Source organism: Solanum stenotomum, chromosome 6 (genome assembly GCF_019186545.1).
Source record: "Solanum stenotomum isolate F172 chromosome 6, ASM1918654v1, whole genome shotgun sequence".
In the NCBI taxonomy this organism is placed as follows: Eukaryota; Viridiplantae; Streptophyta; class Magnoliopsida; order Solanales; family Solanaceae; genus Solanum; species Solanum stenotomum.
This window is the reverse complement of record NC_064287.1, coordinates 50,976,582-50,996,390: the sequence shown is the minus strand read 5'-3', so window position 1 is coordinate 50,996,390 and position 19,809 is coordinate 50,976,582. Positions and strand designations below refer to the sequence as shown.

The 19,809-nt window shown below is 29.7% G+C and overlaps 2 protein-coding genes across 4 annotated transcripts; both read left to right on the top strand.

Moving 5' to 3' along the window:
* Window positions 1–140: 140 nt before the first annotated feature.
* Window positions 141–2,899, top strand: LOC125869413 (heavy metal-associated isoprenylated plant protein 37). 2 transcript variants are annotated; one of them, XM_049549999.1, is made up of 4 exons: window positions 141–235; window positions 598–649; window positions 776–851; window positions 1,562–2,899. In XM_049549999.1, the coding sequence occupies exons 2-4, from the start codon at window positions 611–613 to the stop codon at window positions 2,695–2,697; spliced, it is 1,251 nt and encodes a 416-aa protein (XP_049405956.1). In that variant the 5' UTR covers window positions 141–235; window positions 598–610; the 3' UTR covers window positions 2,698–2,899. The 2 variants fall into 2 exon arrangements, with proteins under 2 accessions (XP_049405956.1, XP_049405955.1); XM_049549998.1 differs by having other exon boundaries at window positions 179–239.
* A 9,195-nt stretch (window positions 2,900–12,094) lies between these two features.
* On the top strand, window positions 12,095–18,677 carry LOC125869407 (multicopper oxidase LPR1-like). Of its 2 annotated transcripts, none has more exons than XM_049549994.1 (4): window positions 12,095–12,488; window positions 14,440–15,897; window positions 16,163–16,220; window positions 18,581–18,677. In XM_049549994.1, exons 1-3 carry the CDS (start codon window positions 12,270–12,272, stop codon window positions 16,214–16,216), a joined length of 1,731 nt encoding a protein of 576 aa, XP_049405951.1. In that variant the 5' UTR covers window positions 12,095–12,269; the 3' UTR covers window positions 16,217–16,220; window positions 18,581–18,677. The 2 variants fall into 2 exon arrangements, with proteins under 2 accessions (XP_049405951.1, XP_049405950.1); XM_049549993.1 differs by having other exon boundaries at window positions 12,101–12,488; window positions 16,163–16,230; window positions 18,589–18,677.
* Window positions 18,678–19,809: the final 1,132 nt, after the last annotated feature.

The following is a 19,809-nucleotide window of genomic DNA, read 5'->3' as shown; positions in this document are numbered from 1 at the left end:
TCCTCGTTTTAGTTATATCATAGAGTTGATAGATATAGCATGTGACAAAGAGGACAGGGATAGAAGTCAGCTTGTCAAGTCACTGTTTTTCATTTCAAAATTAAATAAAAATTATATTTTTTTATCTTTTGTTTTTTTCACAGTATTTAACATTAAATCACATCATCTCTCAATTCAGAGTTAAAGCTAATTCACTATACAGCTTTGCTTCATTTTACACTTCTCCCTTTTCTCTGTAAGTTAAAAAAGTTGAATGTCTTCAACTTTTTTCTATTTTTCAATCTTTTGTGTGTTTGCATTTGTTTTATTTGTTAAAATGTCTCTCTTCCCTTTTTTCAAGACACCACATTTGCTTTTCTTTGTCTTTTAATGAGTTAAAGTGAAGAAAAGAGGGAAAATTAGTGAAAAAAATGGTATCTTGAAACATCCCATTTGCTTTTCTTTGTTTTTAATGAGTTAAACTAAAGAAGAGAGGGAAAAAGAGTTGAAAAAGATAGAATCTTGAAACTAATTTTAGTTTTTTTAACCCTCCCACATTTGCCTATTTTAATATGTGTTTGTAGTTTTGTGTTTATATTGTACTGTTTCCTTTTGTAGAACTTTTGAAGATATGACTAAAGATGAAGACTTTAAGCTACTCAAGATTCAGGTATTTTTTCCCCTTTGTAAAAAGTTGTGTTTTTTTTCTGTTTTCTTGAAAAGTTATTTGCTTGTTTGTACCCACTTTTTGGTTTTGGCTAATAATTATTTAAGCATTTTTTCTTGGTTTTTTTAGACTTGTGAGCTCAGAGTGAACATACATTGTGATGGTTGCAAGCAGAAAGTGAAGAAGCTCCTTCAGAGAATTGAAGGTGCCTTACTTTTTTGAGATTATTATAATATTTGAGCTTTTTCTTAGCTTTATTCTTAAAAGTTCACTAACAACTTTTTCTTGCATTTTAGGATGAAATGGTTTTTTTTTTCTGAGATTGTTGTAAAGATTCTAGCTTTTTCTTAGTTTCATTCTTGAAAGTTCATTAACTAAATTTTCTTGCATTTTGGGATGAATTAGTTGTTAATTGAGTGATTAGTGTTTCATTAAGAATTTATGTCATGAAAAGACTAGAAATTGATATTGTTTGATGATTTTTTTCCTACTCTCCTTGGGGTTTAATTATTGTTAAACATGCTTGTCTTCTGTCATAACTTTTATCACTATTTGAAGATAGTTGTAAAGATTGTACCTTTTCTCAGATTTTTGTTTGTCAAGTGTTCACTAAACTTCTTATTTTTGCATTTTGAGATGATATAATAAATTAATTGAGTGAATCATGAAAAGACTAGATTTTGGTGTTTTTGATGATTTCTTACTTCACTTAGCCTTTTGGGGGTTGTAAAGATTGTAGCTTTTTCTCAACTCCATCCTTGAATGTTTGATCATGTGTTATGTTTTTTTATTGGTGTTTACTAACTGCTTTTCCTTGCCTTGTAGAGTGTAGGAGTAATTCATTAAGTGATTATTGCTTCATTAGTTCCTTTTGTTGTATGATTAATTTTGAAGGTTGTTGTTTAATTGTCATAGGTGTTTACCAAGTAAATATCGACTTTGAGCATCAAAAAGTGACTGTTTATGGTAGTGTTGATTCTGGTACTTTGATTAAAAGATTAGTTAAGGCTCGTAAACATGCGGAGCTCTGGTCTCTGAATAACACTAATCAAGCTCAGAAACAACAAAATCCCAACAGCATCAAAGATAACAACAAGAACAAGCAAAATCAAAAGCAACATGGTATAATCAAGAATCAGCACCAGCAAAAGTTCAATCTTGTGCCGGAGGAAATTGATTATCTTGATGAGGATGATGATGACGAGGACAACGATGGTTATCCTGAGGAAGAGATGAGGTTTGTGAGAGATGGAGCAAGACAAATGGCTATTCTTAGACAACAACAAGCAGAAGCAAATAACAAGAAAGCTATGGCAGCTGCTATTGCTAATGGGAAAGTAAACAACAACAATGTCGCTGCTCATGGCAAGAAAACTGGTCCTATTCAGAATATGCCAATGAAGGCAAATCCTGGATGTGGTGGCATTGACCAAAGGACAATAAATGCTATGAAAATGAACATGAGCAATGCTGCTTCTGCTGCTCAAGTAGGTCCAAATGTCAACCTCAGCGAGGCTGCGAAAATGGGAATGGTGGGAGGAAACGACTTAAACGCAATGATGAATCTTGCTGGTTTTCATGGGAATAACAATAATGGTACCACTACTACTACTAACAATAATTACAACAATGTTGCTGCATTCTTGAATGCTAGTGGATTTCAAGGTCATCAAAACAATGCTATACCGGGATCTTTATCAACCGGTGGTCATCATCATCCATCATCTGCCTCAATGCTAATGAACATGAACAACGGAGGCCAACAACAACAACAGTTCAATCCATCACAAATGCTAATGAATTTTCAAAACAGGCATGCTATGCAACATCAACAACAACAACCTCAGATGATGTACAATCGTTCACCTCTCGTTCCTCCGGCCACTGGTTATTACTATAACAATACCAACAATAATTATGGCCAAGTCCCTTACACTACTTATGCTGATCCTTACTATTACACTTCTGCTGCTGCTGCTAATGCTGATCAATCTGCCACTAATACTCATATGTTTAGTGATGAGAATCCTAGTAGTTGTAGTATTATGTGAGTTGGTTTTTAGTGTGTATTTTGTAATGTGGGAATTGAAGTAATGGTCTGAGGATGAGGAGTATTTTAGGTCCTCAAAATCTTTTTCAATTTAACATCAGAAGATGTATGATGTTTAATATGTATTTTCTAGCTACTTGCTACAATTCTATATATTGTTGTATAATCTCCTTATTTAAGTAGTTTGTATTATTATTATTATTAAGATAGTGGAAGATTATGCTTTATTAGCAATGTATGTTTTATGTGGTTTTGATGAATATATAGTCAACTAAGACTTGGATGTTTAAGATTTGAAGTATTAAAAAGGTATTTTTAAGTCGTACGTATTTCTTTATTCTAATTTGAAATTTTGGTCTTGATTTCCAGTCTTTGAGTATGGAAACGTCTTTACTAGAGAGGGTCTTATCTCTCACATGAGATTTTGGAATGTGAATCAGACCAAGGTGTGTTTTGTGGTTTTGAGGAAAGTTGAGTCAACTTAGACATGATGTTGAGTGTTTTGGTATTAAAAATGGGAGTTTGAATTGACAATGATTGTGGTGGAGTAGTATGTATTTCTTTAATATTAATTGAGATAGATGTCTTGATTTTGAGTCCTGAATATGTTTTACTTCTCATGGGATTTTGTAGCGTGAATTAGACCTGAATATGAATATCAAACATTAGTCGATAACCAACACAAAATGGGAGTTTGAAGAGACGAGGTGTGACATTGGGCAATGTAAAGGTTGTAAGAATTTTTGTTTGTGTTTGGACAGATGAGCAACTTTTGTGTGTACAGCAAAAATATAAATATGGGGAATAGTTTGTTAGGTGGATTGGCACGGGCAAATCACGTGGTTGCTGTGAAATTTATGTCACCTTAACATATATGGACCACCAAAAGTTAAAGAAATGCTAGGGAGTGGGTATATATTTGTGTCTTGTAATAAAGTTTATTTTACTAGTAGTTGAGAGTAGGACATACTTGTGTAGGTACACTTTCCAACAAGTGGATTGATCATTTGGTACCCCCTCCCCCCATTTACATAACTAGTTTCTTTTTTGGCTTTTATAGCTAATCTCGTGAAATATCACTATTCATGAGTGGTGGTGGTTTGGAAATGGTATGGTTGATAGTTGTGATTGTATAGTGAAAACTGATGTTAGAGGTTGACGATAATATGGTTGATTGTTATGATTGTGCGGTAAAAGCTAATGGTAGGGGTAAGGCCAGAGGTTGATGATAATGATGTTTAACAGTTGTGATTGTGTAGTTAAAGCTGATGATGGAGGTGATTGATAGTATTACTATGGTTGTGATTGCGTGATTAAAGCTGATGATGGATGTGATTGATAATAATACTAAGTTATAGAGATGGGGGTGTTTGACGATTGTAATAAATAACATAGAACTAATTGTTATATTTGCATTAGCTTTTTAAAGCAATGTTTCAATGATTTTAAGATTAAAATTTGAGTGATTAAGATTAATTAAGAGTTAATAAGTGGTTGTGAGTGGAACAAAAACACTTAATAAGTTGACGTATCAATTATTAAGATAAGAAAATTGTATATAATAGCAAACTATTAATTCAAATTAAATGCTATAAATTAGTTTGATTTAATTGCACCTCATAGTAAACTGTTGCTATTTCACCTCTCTCCTGGTGAATCTCGCTTGCCACTCTCGTTCTCTCCCTCGCCTCTCTCGTTTTTTATACAAACGCAAGTGTATAAAGTGCGTTTGTGTTTGTATAAAGCGAGAGAAAATTGTATATATACATATAATTTCGTTCCACTCTCTACCCTCTCCCAGATCTCGCTCTCACTCGCCTCTCTCACTTTATACAAAAAACGCAAATTGTATAAAATTCGTTTGTGTTTGTATAAAGCTAGAGAAAATTATATATATACATATATTTTCGTTACCCTCTCTCCCCTCTCCCAGATCTCGCTCGCCACTCTCCCAGATCTCGCTCTCTCACTTTATACAAAAACGCAAATGTATAAAATGCGTGAAAATTGTATATATACATATATTTTCGTTCCCCTCTCCCAGATCTCGCTCGCCACTCTCCCAGATCTCGCTCGGTCACTCGCCTCCTCACTTTATACAATTGATCTTTTTGTATATGTATACAAAGTAGATTATACAACTGCTTTCTTTTGTATATGTATAACGAAATATTCATATTTATTTTTGCTATGAAGTGCAATAATACAAATTTTGCTATAGCATACAAATATGAATTTTGTGTTTGATATATGTGAAAGTTGCTCTATTAAGATTCATACTTCAGTTAAATGGAAACAAATCGGGCCTTACTCCCTAATGTACGCTCTCAACAAAGGGTCATTTGCACTTTCACCTCTACTTTATGATGATCTCCAATTTTTTCAGAAAGCATAAGTTTGTATTTTGTCCTCGTAATATTTCACAAGTTATGGTCCGTATCTTTGAAGAACTTATATTTCACCAGACATAAGTTCGGTTTAAAGGGCAAAAATTAAAGATTGACTTATTTGAAAGACAAAATTAAAGTTCATTTGTAGGGCCCAATTAAATTCTTTAGTCCAAGCCCACTCAAAGGTATAAAAGAACTTGCACCTCATTATCTGAGTTTGGGCCCAATTCTTGGTCTACAACATCTTCTTTGGGCCCAGAACTTTGATCCATGTTGAAATCTGAGAGCCCAATGCTAACCCACTTAATTAATGAGAATTTCCCCATCTGAATTTTGAGTTATATATATTGATATTTTAAATTCTTTTATATTATTATTTGATTGTGCAAATATTTTTAATACAATCAGTGTATTGAATATAAACATAAAGTATGTATACCTAACAAAAAATAGGTAGCTCGTGCACAAAGTATTTTACGTTCAAACATGGCCCGAAAAAGAGACGTAACTCAAGGGGTGTGATGTAGACAGCCTATTCTAATGTAAACATTAGTGATTGTTTTCATGACTCAAACGCATGACCTATAGGTCATACGAAAATAACTTTACCGTTACTACAAAATTCACAACCCTTTGTGATCAACCTAACAACAAAATGGAGTAATAATTTTTGTATTATAAGAAATGATTTTTTTGGTTTGTAAGTGCATAAATGAGTATAAGACACAGGAAGTTGGTGAAGAATTTATATAGGCTAAACTCTAAAGTGCTTAACACATTGGAAATCCACAATGTATTAATGTATATGTAATTTAATTTTTCTTCCACTTTAGCTATCTAGTTAAAGAAGTTGGACAATTCAATAACAAAAAATTCAAGGATCATGGGGTGTGGTGGGATGACTGGAATAGGAGATTTCGCCCCCTGTATTCAAAGGTGTCGAGTTCAAATTTTGAGTATGCATTTTTTTTGGATTGAAAATATCGCTCTGAGAAATGAGCGAATTTGATTAGTTGAGCTTCGATATAAATATTGAATATCAAGTGATCAAAAACTATAGAAAAAGTTCAGGTTGATCACTCGATGTTCAGTATTCATATTGCAGAAAAATGAGTCATGATTTCTGATTGAATATATGGAAAGCAGTGGGCTTACTATACATTCATGAATTATTGTCAATGAAATGCAATGATGATCAATAATATTAGGTTTTAAAAAAAGGGTATTATTTTATTGAAGAAAGGTGTTTTTTGTGGTGGAATTTTGAATTCAACAGTTAAATTGAGGTTGTTTGAGTCAACGATGTTGTTAAGTTGTATCGTAAAGGGATCAAGTCAAGAGTTATATTACTGAATCGGTAAGATTATCACAATGAACTTATATCTCCTTAAAGAGAGCAATTTATTCATATCTCAATTTGAAGATTTTTTTTTCATGTTTATTTTTAATTTGCAACTATAATAATTGAATTTTAACCACCATTTTCGACATACCTCAAGTATATATCAAGCTATATAAACTCTGTGTTATGTAAACAAACATTTTTTTAATTGAAAAAAATAGTTTTAATGATGCTAATTTTTTTTAAAAAAAAATCAAATAGGTTAGATTCGATATAAGTAGCATCATATCACAGTTTCAATAAGTCTTCAATTCTGATGATCTTAGAAAAATACTTTGTTAATAAAATAACTTTTTTTTATTATAAGATGATTTATGATGTTCATATCGATCTGATTAAAAATATCTAATGGCTTACTTAATAGCCCAATAATTTGACTCATCCATGTAAATACATAATCCAAGTCTTTAAGTCAAGATAGGAGGTCCCACCTCATGAAAATATTCATCTATAAAGTAAACGCAAAGTAGTTACCAGATAGTTCTTCGAGTTTCGCCTAGTGAGCAATGAGGTGGATAAATAAAATCATGAGGGATTGCTTTAAAATTTTCAAATGAAATGCATCTAAATATAACTTTCATTTTCAAATATTATTTTTCAATTTTACTTTATATATAACTTTTTAAAAAAATATCACTGAATTTATGTTGAAACACGTACTTAGTAATGCTGCTATTGTGGTTCATCTTTTTCTTATACCCTTTCTTTTAAGAGCTTTTAAATGATTCCACTATAGTGTTCACATTGAACTTTCATTTATGAAAATTAAAATATAAAAAAGTTAAAGGAGGTTAATTTTACTTGGCAACACCATGTTCCACTGTTACATCTTGAATATACAATATAATTTTACTTGGCTACGACATCTTTATACAATGGTTTTATCTTGAATATACAATATAATTTTTTGTCAGATATAAACCCTTTACTATTACTTGGCTATGCATGTCATGTCCCATACTGTTACATCTTGAATAAACAATATAATTTTACTTTTCTACGATATTTTTATACAATAGTCCTATCTTAAATATACAATATAATTTTCGGTTGGATATGAACCCCATACTTTTACTTGACTATCCCATGTTCCACTATGACATCTTGAATACGCAATATAATTTTTCTTAGCTACGACATCTTCATACAATAGTCCTATCCTAAATATACAATATAATTTTTTATCGGATATGAACCGCTTACTTTTACTTGACTACGCCATGTTCCACTATTACATCTTTTACTTACAAGGACTAGATTTTTCAACAATGGTCCAAAAAGAGAGGGCTTTTTTATTCCTTGAATGATTTGATTTTTGTCCTTTAGGTTTTGGTTTAGAGTGGAAAAAAGGATATATATATATATATAAAGAAACTCAAAAGTAAGCAAGAAAAGGCATGAAGAAATTCCCAATGAAAAGATTAATGGTCTTGTTCAATTGGCTAAAACTATGTGTATGTGGAACTAAAAGAGTCCACATGGCTCATCTAATTATCAAAAAAGGTAAAATCACATCTCATCACAAATATGATTGTACAATACTTTTTGATTATCAATTTGGGCTGTAGTGTAGTGGTGGAACTGTTCCATCATCAATCAGGAGTTTTGGATTCGAGTCCTGGATATGAAGAAAATCATGTTGAGAACATCACTCTAATAGGCTCTGCAATGCGTGATTCAGATTTAACTGAGACTCCAATACAGACTCTGAACATCGAATACAAATCCAAAAAAAAATTAATACTTTTTGATTTGATCTTTATTTTGACTTTTATTTATAAGAAATGTTTGTACATATACGCATTATGTCAAAACTGTTAGATTTGATTGAATTCAAGGGGCGGAACCACCTTAGGGTAAAGCTAACACCCCTTCATCGGTACATTTTATTCTATACATATGCAAACAACGTGTGCATAAATTGGTTAGAACATTACCGCTATTATTTTTTTTAAAAAGTTTCATACACTTGATATGGCTCCAATTGTACCTCTTGTTTATGGCCAGCACACAAGAGAATAAACTTTGAAAGTTGAAACCTAATAACTAAGAATAAATTAATTGGATCGAATTAGGTCCTAACTAATTAATTAAATCTATTTTTATATACGCAACTTTTTTTCCACATCGTACACTATTTAGTATTATGACTTTGATTGCACTTTTTAAATATTTGTCGGTAATTGATCACTTTTAAGAATGTAATACTATTCTATTTTAGATGGTGGAGAATTGAATTTGCATAGAAGAAAAAGGGAATATACATACTTTTTCCGTCTTAAATTATCTATCATGAATTTCAAAAATATTTGTCTCGAATTTTTTATCACAAGCATATCAATAGAGTAAATATTTAACGAAGAAATATTATATGTTCAAACATACATGAGAGCAATATAATTAAAAACTCCTCCATTTTAATTAATATTTTTTTATGAAGTATGAAAAAAATACGACTGATAATTTGAAACGGATGATATAGTTGTTGAGTCAACTAAAATGTTATAATTCATGGAATAAATTATGTTCTCATTATCATGTTCATATACTAGTTGCAAGAAATTCGAGTATAACTTTCCAATGCCATTAATATAACGTAACTTCGATCCAATAATAACCATACATTTCAGATTCTATATAGTTAATTTAATCAATTTTTTTTTTAAATTCAAATATAATTATCTTAAATATATTATATAAAAGTTAAAAGAAAGATTTTTTTTTTTAAATTTAAAAATTTAACAAACAATAAAGAAAAGTACGATAAACAAATTAATTTCTCGAGGTACGAATTCACTTTTGTCAGGAAGCATTTTACCTTTCAACGTGAGACTTTTCGATGCAAATTCAAATTAAGTCGAACTCCTATATAGATATCGATGATAATTGAGTGAAAAACTTAAAAAAAAAAATGAGTCACATCAACTTATATTGAATTAACTTGGATTATACAAATTTAGGATACTAGTTGGTTAAATTAAAAAATGAAAAAAAGAACAGTTTTTGTTGAATATTTCATAAGATAGTTTCAAGAAATCAACAAAGATTTGACATAATTTTATTGTATTGTATGATAAAATCATTTTAAGCAACTAGATTGTTTTGTTAACTACATTAATTGGCTAGTAAGAAATAATTCGTGTTGCGCATGGCCACAATAATACTATACTAAATATTATTATAACTTTTTTGTTATTAAAGAACTCTTTTTTATAGTTCATTTCCAATGAATTTTGAAGTTAATCTTAAATCACTCAAAGTAATTGAAACGAATTTTAAATTTTTTTTAATGATCTTTGATTTGAACAATTACTTAAAAATCAATTTTAAATTCAACTTGCTAATAGAACAAGTATATATTTTTGTTCAAACATTTGTTGAATGATATAAAAAATCATTTCTATCAATTACATAACTAAAATATTGACTTTGTAAACACGAAATTCTTTAAAAGTGATTGTGATATTTTGTCAAAATAATATTTTACTTATCTACTACAGCATAAAACATTTGGTGACACCTTTAGTAAGAAATTTATTTTGAGACTTTTTCAAAAATGAACTTTTCTTTTAGTTTATGAAGTTCACATGGAATTGACGCGTGAATTATCATATTTGTAAGTTGTAACACGAAAAAATTAATCTTAATCTTAACTCAATCAAAAAGTAACGGCTAACACATGAAAATAATTTGCTTAAGTCCATATAATAAGAAGTTTAAATTCTCTTCATAGTTCATCCCATCGATATGCGATTAAACAATAGTATGTGATGAAACCATAAAAATTAATTATAAAAAAAAAGCTTAATATCAAGTATCATTCCAAAATAAATTGCAAAGAAAATTTTTAAAAGCCTATAATGCTTCAAAGTACATGCCAAAAGAAGTTCTTATCTTTCTATTTTAATCATATTTTTTAGAGTTAAATTATATGAATATTGATCTAGTATTTTTTTAATTATATCAATATGAAAAGAATTGCAACTGATAGTATTTTCAAATAATTTTCAAGTACCTAAATTTAGATTTTTTAAATATTAATTTAATTTTAAAATTAATTAAATTAACTTCGTAAAAAATTAAAGCAGATGGAAAAATATTAACTAAAAAAGAAATTTCATGTGATAGGGTCATGGATCATCCAATGAATTTAATTATTTCACACTAATTTAAATCTAAGAGTTAATTGTAGTCAACAAAACATTTTTCTACACAAAAAATATTTAATGAAATAAAGTAAAACATTTTTTTCACTATTATCTTTTTCTTAAATTAGTCTTTCTAAAATATAAAATACTTAAGAAGTTTTAATAAATAAAAATGCAAAGTTAACTCGTTTCTAACAAAAGTCTTTCAAATAAAACCAAAAAATAAAAGTTATTTTTCAACAGATATTTTATTTTCATATATATATATATAGAACTAAAATATCAAAGTAAAAGACAAAAAAAATTCTGAAACTTTTTTATAACCTCAACTTTTTCAGAGACATCGAAGCCCACCTTATTTCCCTCAAGAAAGTGACAAAAATGACCCTTTATATTTTTTGAATAAATTTAAATTAGCCTTTAAGTATAATTTTAATCTTTAATATTTATTAGTAGCAGGCATTTTTAAAATAATTTTTGTCAAATATTTAAAAAAATTAACTCTGTTAGATTTAAGAAAAAATCAACAGTCAAATATAATTAGAAATACTAATAAAATACTGTCAAATTAAGAAATACAAAAGGAAAAAAATTTGCTAACGTACACACCAAAAATGGATAAAAACAATATAAATTGCACTAAAATCTAGAAATATACCAAATACACCTTTGTCCTTAATTACTTCTCCAATTTTATTTTTTTTACTGTTCCTTTTCACTTGTTCATTTTAACAAATTATGAAAGGATAATTTTTTGTTTACCTATTATATCATCAATTAATTAATTTTGAAAAAGGTAGAATTTTTTGAAAATCTTAAATTTTTAGTTCATCTATTTCATAATTAATATGGGTAAAATGATACTCACTATATCAATTTTTTTTTAATAAAATACGTCAATTCAAAAGTGTACAAGTAATTAAGAACGGAGAGAGTATAACACAAACTACAAAAATTGCACCTTCAAGTTCCCAATATATTTATTTTTTTTCACAATTTTGTTAAATCTAACCAAAAGAGTTTATTAAATACTCAATCTGTCCAATAATAAATGTCTACTATTGACTTGACGCACACTTTAAGAAATAATAAATAATAGGTGTAATATGATTATTATCTTTGGAATATATTAAATTTAATGCTTTAAAATATATATATTAGATAGTATTAAATAGTATTTAAAGTCAAAGGTAAAATATACACAAAAAGGAAACTTATATTTTTTTTAATATAATGTGAATAAGTAAAGATGGACGGAGGGAGTATTTGATTAAACTAAAAGTACTCAATATTAACAAAGCTTAAAGGACTAAAAGTTCCATATTTAAACACACATAAAATATAATGGATCTTTTTTGTTCTCATCACATTAAACAAACAAAAAAAAAACAAAGGTTCCCAATTTTCAATACTATAAATTAAGTGCTTTTCATGGTTCTTCTTTTCTTCTTGTGAACTCAAAAACCAAATTTTTGTCCTTTATATATTCTACACAAATCCTCCAATTTTTTCTTATCTATCAATCCCACCTCCACCCCAACCCCCACCCCACCCCTCTCCTTCTTCTAAAACTTCAAGAAGAATAAAAAAGGGGTGTTTTTGGTGACTTTGGTCCTCAAATATATTTAAAAAAATGAACAAAATGTTGTTTTTGGTGTATTTAATTAATTTCTTGGGAATTTTCATGGCTTCAACAATGGCAAAAGATTCTAATGATCAATTAATGACCCTTTCAAAATTAAAAATGTTTGTTGATGAACTCCAAGACATGCCAAGAATCAAAGGTTATGATGTTATCAATGGTGTTCATGTCCCTAAATCTCTCAAGATTGGCATGTACAACAAAAAATGGGTAAGTAATTCGTTACGAATTTTTATCGTTAAATTGTTCGTAGCTAATAATTTTTTTGATGATTTATTGGTAATAAATAGAATTAGAGATCGAAATTTGTTGTTCAGTTGTAAAATTTGTCCGTCATTAATTTCTATTTTTTTGAGAATTATAACTTGTGAGAGGATTTTATTATGAGTCAATTTTTTTTAAAAAAAATTAATGTCGCGTTTGATTTAACACTACTTCCTCTAGTCCATCTTAAATGAAGTACTGAGACTTTTTTAATAATTCAAATTAAGTAATTTTTTGTGAAGTTCTAGAGAATTCTTTGTAGTTTTTTCTTTCTTTCATATTTTGTAAGAGAATAGTTTAGAAGTAATAAAAAATATAATAATAAAAAGTAATCTTTAATTTTTTTTTTCTTATATGTTTTTCTTAAGAAATGTATAAATATCTAACAACTCACTCAATATGGTTTAGAGAAAGTATCGTATAAAATAAATTAACTAGAGTCATTTTCATTCCGTCGACTTCTTTTTAATTTGATGTTCGATATTTATTTCGAAGTTTAGTAATTCGAATATCGTGTTGGAAAGTGTCGATACACTCCAGAGAATTATTAGCATAAACCACTCTAATAAGGACGTCTATTTCTAAATTTGAACTCTAAATTATTTAGTTAAAATGATAGAATACTTACCGCTCCAAATATTTTGCGTGGTTGCGTGTGTGTCATGAGTGTGTATTTTTAAATTATTTTTTTAATCCCCACTGTTTTTTTTCAGTTTTTCAGTGTGCCACGTTTTAACTTTTTTTACTCACAAAGACACAAAACATGTAGTGGTTCACGAGGTTCATAGTTTTTGATTTTAGCAATTTGAATTATCAGTAACCAATAATTGAGAAAAAGCGGTAATTCCTATAAACATGAAAATGATTGGGGAAATATTTAAAATTTTATTTTTATTAATATTAAATTGATATTTTTTTGAGGTAAAGGTATATCAGAAACAGTTTCTCTACCATAAAAATAAGATAAAATTTATGACATTCTACCCCATTTCAAACCCCCCTTACGAGATTAATATTATTGTTGCTGTTATTAAGTTGATAGAAGGGGGTGGGGGTGGGCGTGGGTGTGGGGGTGGGGTGAATTTGACAATCCACAATAATATTTGGTTCATCTTAAATGTGTTCGAACTCTGAAAATGAATTCATTTTTGATATAATCTATTTTACTTCATATTTTATAGTGAAATTTTTCTACATGAATTTAAATTATTTGATTTCAAAATGAATATCGAAGTCCAATGTTGTAGTGATTAAAAAAAATATGTATCCAAGTTTCAAGACTAAAAATAACTTTGAATTGTAATTAAGTGGCCTCCAACTAGACATCTACCATTAGAAATTTTGCTAATATTAAATTTGTACCAATGTTTTTATCCACCAAGTGTGGAAAAAGTTACCCTCAACCTTAATAAGCACTTTTAAATAAATATTACAATAATTAATTTCTTTGTTATTTTGGATGTCCAAACTCCAAAGTCCAGATCATATGTCCACTTACATCACTTATCTTAATCATTACTTTGGAATAAAATGTTATGTACTTGAGAAAGGAGAAAAATATTATTTTCATAAAGTACTCCTATTAGTAACTAGTATAAAATTAGAAAATTTCATTCTTTCTTTGTTGTTTAATCTAACTTTATGCTATACTTTAATTTCTTATACTAATTCAATCATCATCTATATATCCCCTTCTATCTTTAACTCGAAGTTTTTATATTTGAGTCGTGAAAATAGAATCATGTTAATAAGTAAACGCTTCACTTCGAAATTTCAGACCTTAGTAGGTTTAATCAGAAAATATCAAACATTATAATGACCTGCTACCTATCGAGCAGTAATTTTTATATTGTTAGTATATAGAAATTAATATTTTTTTAATTTTTTGCTTTTGTAGAAATTCCATAGGGACCTACCAGCAAGTCAAGTGTTTGCATATGGTACGTCGCGGCACACAGCAACAGTCCCTGGTCCTACAATCGAGGCCGTTCATGGAGTTGATTCTTATATTACGTGGCAAAATCACCTCCCTTCAAAGCACATACTTCCATGGGACCCAACAATTCCAACTGCTACAACTTCTTTTAAAACAGGAATTCCAACTGTGGTGCACCTACATGGTGGAATTGATGAACCACAAAGTGATGGTCACTCTGAGGCATGGTTCACTAAAAATTTCAAACATCATGGACCAAAATGGACTATAAAAAAGTACCATTATCATAATTATCAACATCCCGGTACTATGTGGTACCACGATCACGCGATGGGATTGACTAGGATCAACATTCTAGCTGGTCTCATGGGTGCCTATGTTTTACAACAACCAAATGTTGAGGGGCCATTGGGATTGATATATGGTGAAGAGTATGATCGTCCATTGGTTGTTTTTGATCGTGCTTTTAGATCAGATGGTTCGATTTACATGAATTCTACTGGTAACAATCCTTCTATACATCCTCAGTGGCAACCTGAATATTTTGGTGATGTGATCATAGTTAATGGAAAAGCATGGCCTTACATGAATGTGAAACGAAGGAAGTATCGATTTCGGATCATCAATGCGAGTAACGCTAGGTTTTTCAAATTTTTCTTCAATAATAACATGACATTTATACACGTGGCGTCGGATTCAGCTTATCATGAAAGTCCGGTAGAGCTCCATGACCTACTATTAGCTCCATCTGAAATAGCTGATGTGATTGTTGACTTTTCAAAGTCAAAGTCAAACTCGGCGATTTTAGCCAATGATGCTGCGTATCCTTATCCGTCTGGCGATCCCGTCAACGAAGAGAATAGTAACGTCATGAAGTTCATTATCAACCCGAATCACGAGGTTCAAACAGGGCATATTCCACAGAAATTGATAACATATACGCCTCCAGAGATATCACAGGCTTCGAATACAAGGTACATTGCTTTTTACGAGTATGCTAGTGATATCGATGAGCCTACGCATCTATATATCAATGGAAAATCGTTTGAGGCGCCCGTGACCGAGATGCCAAGGGTAGGGACTAGTGAGATTTGGAACATCATTAATCTAACTGAAGACAATCATCCGTTGCACATACATTTAGGTCTATTTGTTGTGTTGGAACAAATAGAATTAGTGAATCTTGAAGAGTTCAAAGCTTGTATGATGAAATTGAATGATGCAATTAAGTGCAAAATTGACAAGTATGCACATGGAAAAAGGACTAAAGTGGTTCTTCATGAAAAAGGGTGGAAAAATGTGTACAAAATGATGCCTGGACATGTAACAAAGATATTTGTGAAATTTTCTTTCATTCATTCAAATGAATCATATCCCTTTGATGCAACAGCAGAGCCTGGCTATGTTTATCATTGCCATGTAAGTGTTTCTTATTCTTCAACTTTTTCTTATTCAGTATTCTGTGTCCGTATTGGACCACTGATTAATCTAGATTCTCGTCACATAAGACCTATTAAAGGGGAAATTGTTTCCTATCGAAACATTTTTCATACTCATGACTTAAATCTGAGATTTCTGATTAAGAGTGGAGTGTTCTTATCCATCTCACTACAACCTTTAATTCTCGTGTTAATAATATAATGATTTCATCTCTTGTTTTTTTTTTCCTTTTTATTAAATGCAGATTCTTGATCATGAAGATAATGTCATGATGAGGCCTCTAAAGTTTGTCAATTGATAGGCGAAAAAAAGGTAGAATGATGAGAGAGAGAGGGGAAACTAATTGCCTTTTTTTCTTCTTCTTAATTTTGATAATTATCAAATATATAAGTGGGTGCATATATTAATGTAATGTAATCCATAAAATTTTAAGCAATGAAAATTGAACCCACTCTTATTATTGATTAGTCTTTTCCTTATTACATAATGATTGTAGCTAGACTTTTGAATAAAGACATATTTAGAACTTACATTTGTAAAAAAAAATCTTAGGAGAAAAAAATGGTTCGATGATCTATTCAAATAATAGTACGATGATTAGAGAGGAAAAAAATTATTATTCAGAAATCTCATATGATCGCATCAGTCACTTGTTAGAATATGATTGTTAGATTTTATTACAGAGAACCAAAGCTGGTAAACTGTCTGCTTCACTGTCTTAAGCACATACTTTGATATCTCCATTTCTTTTGTTATTTTGGTAACATCTTACAGGTGAAGGTTGTTCCCAACATACGTCCTCCCTTGGTTCTAAACTTTCCAGTTCAAGTAAATGTCAATGATCCAAGAAACTTGGTAGAAATTAATCATTATACCTGTTTATAACTATGCACCTAGAGTCGATTATAGAAATTTACAAGTTTAATGGGAATAATTGGACCCAATTCATAAAAGGAAAAATTACTTGAATGGGTACCTTTTAATTGATTTTAGTGATATTTTTTATTTATTACCATTTATAACAATATATGGCAATACCATAATAAATCTGGAATATGTATTAAAAGTGAATTATGTATGCAATATATATGTATTAAAACTGCTTTAAAATATATTATGCTTGTTTGGTAAGAAATTGACACATTGTATTATAAATGTATTAAAATGTGTGATAATTGTGTTATCAATCAATAAAATTTGTATTATATGTGTTTTAAAAATTATTTTCTGTAATATGTATTAAAATTGTATTATAAATATATTAAAATTATATTATAAATGTATTAAAAGTGATCAAGTGAAAAAAATGTCATTGTCATAACTGGTAAATATTTTCTTAATATAGCATATTTATGTAAGTTTGCCTTCATAAAATGTGTTTGTCAAACCAAACAAAATGTAACTTACATGTTATTATAAAAACTTTATTTATGAATATGAATATATGAATTATTTAATTCAAAGTTTTAAAATATTTTATAAAATATAGATAGTTTTTCCATTTTTTATATGTATACAAATTTTGAATTTTTTTTACAATCTTCAATAATTTATTAAATAAAAAAATGATAAAATTAATCATTAAATATTTTTGGGACCTCAACACTTTGGGGGTTCAAAGCAAACGTTTTACTAGCTTCTTATTTTTTTTTCTTGGACTATCCATGTCTATAAATAAGAATTGTTCACTATAAAAAGTACCGTTCTAAAAGACGTTTTTTGAGGAGTCTCAGGCTGAGCCTTAGGTGTATAAAAACACACAAGGGCGATGTGGGAGGTGTAAACCCCATCAGTTTGGGCATACGCCTTTTGTTTTAGGGCGTAAGTACAAATAAAACTTTCCTAATTAAAATTAAAATTGCTCAACAAGTCTTAAACTAATACAAAAAAAATACAAATTCAACTTATTATTAATTTTAAGAATTAACCTTAGGCCACAATCTGTATTCACCTTCAATGGGTTATCAACGTATTCTCCCAAAATCCCAATATTCACCATCCAATTTCAGAATTTCATGTTCAAGTTCGTTCTTGCAAAATTTGTGTGGGGATCCTAAAAGGGGAATACGAATAGAATTGGTGAATGTTGAAGAGTTTAAAGCTTGTATGATGAAATTGAATGATGCAATTAAGTGCAAAATTGACAAGTATTCACATGGGAAAAGGACTAAAGTGGTTCTTCATGAGAAAGGGTGGAAAAATGTGTACAAAATGATGCCTGGACATGTTACAAAAATATTTGTGAAATTTTCTTTCATTCATTCAAATGAATCATATCCATTTGATGCAACAGCAGAGCCTGGCTATGTTTATCATTGTCATGTAAGTCTTTCTTATTCTTCAACTTTGTACATTTCACACACTAAATTTCCTTTTTCTTATTCGGTGTTCGGTGCCTGTATTGGATCACTGATTAATGTAGATTCTCGTCGCATAAGACCTATTAAAGGGGAAATTGTTTCCTATCGAAACATTTTTCATACTTAGAGCTTAAATCCCAGATCTTTGATTAAGAGTGGAGCGTTCTTATCCATCTCACCACATCCTTTAAGGAGTGTTGTTAATATAATGATTTCATCTCTTTTTTTTCTTCTTAAATGCAGATTCTTGATCATGAAGATAATGTCATGATGTGTCCATTAAAGTTTGTCAATTGATAGGGAAAAAAAGGCTAGAATGATGAAAGAGAGAAAGGGGAAACTAATTGCCTTTTCTTTTCTTAATTTTGATAATTATCAAATATATTAGTGGGTGCATATATTAATGTAATGTAATTCATAAAATTTTAAGCAATGAAAATTGAGCCCACTCTTATTATTGATGAGTCTTTTCCTTATTACATAATGATTGTAGCTGAACTTCTTAATAAAGACATGTTTAGAACTTAAATTTAACTTAAATTTAACAATACGTTACAATAGACTTTAATGTAACAATTAAAACATACATAATATTTAAAGTAATAATGTTATAGTATAACATAATAGGTAATAATCATCCAAACAAGACGTAACACATCTACAAAAGAGGGAGCATAATTATTCTCTACAAAAATGAAGAATGTACATAATATTTAAAGTAATAATATTATAGTATAACATAATAGGTAATAATCATCCAAACAAGACATAACACATCTAAAAGAGGGAGCATAATTATTCTCTACAAAAATGAAGAATGTCCATTATACTGATACAGATGTAGCACAAACTCCAAAACATATATAAGCATCATTTTGCATAATTTATTAGTTATTATGATCCTAAATGAATCAGCAAACTGACTAGTAAGTGTAACTCTTGCAACATTGCTGTGAATTAGAGAGGATTAACTCAAAGATCAGAACAACTCATAATTTACCATAGAAAAAAGAATTTCCTATCATTCAATCAAATCAAATCTTACAAGTTCTTACAAGATAAAAGTAACCGTGAGGTTCTATGCATTAATTAAATATCCAACTCCTTTTTTCTCGATTAGGGGTAGGGTGTCACGACCCAAAAATGGACGTGATGGCACTCGTCTTAACCCACCAAGACAAGTCAGCCTAAAACTCAACCATTACAATAAAATGCGGAAATTTTTATAATAAACTCAAATATACCCCCAAAATCTGGTTGTCACGTGTACAAGCCTCTAAAGTATTACAATTGAATCAAAAGAAAAATACAAGTCTCATATGACATTGTTTCTAGAGTAGAACAAGATCATAAACAGGAGTAAGAAGGATCGTTGAGAAGACAACCAACTACCTCACAAATCTTCCAGAGGCCTCGGAAAAGAAGAGAATAACAAGTACCACAAAAATCCAGGCTCGTAACCTACAAAAATTTGTAGAAGCAAGGGGTGAGTACCAAACCACACGGTACTCAACAAGTAAACCTCTAAACA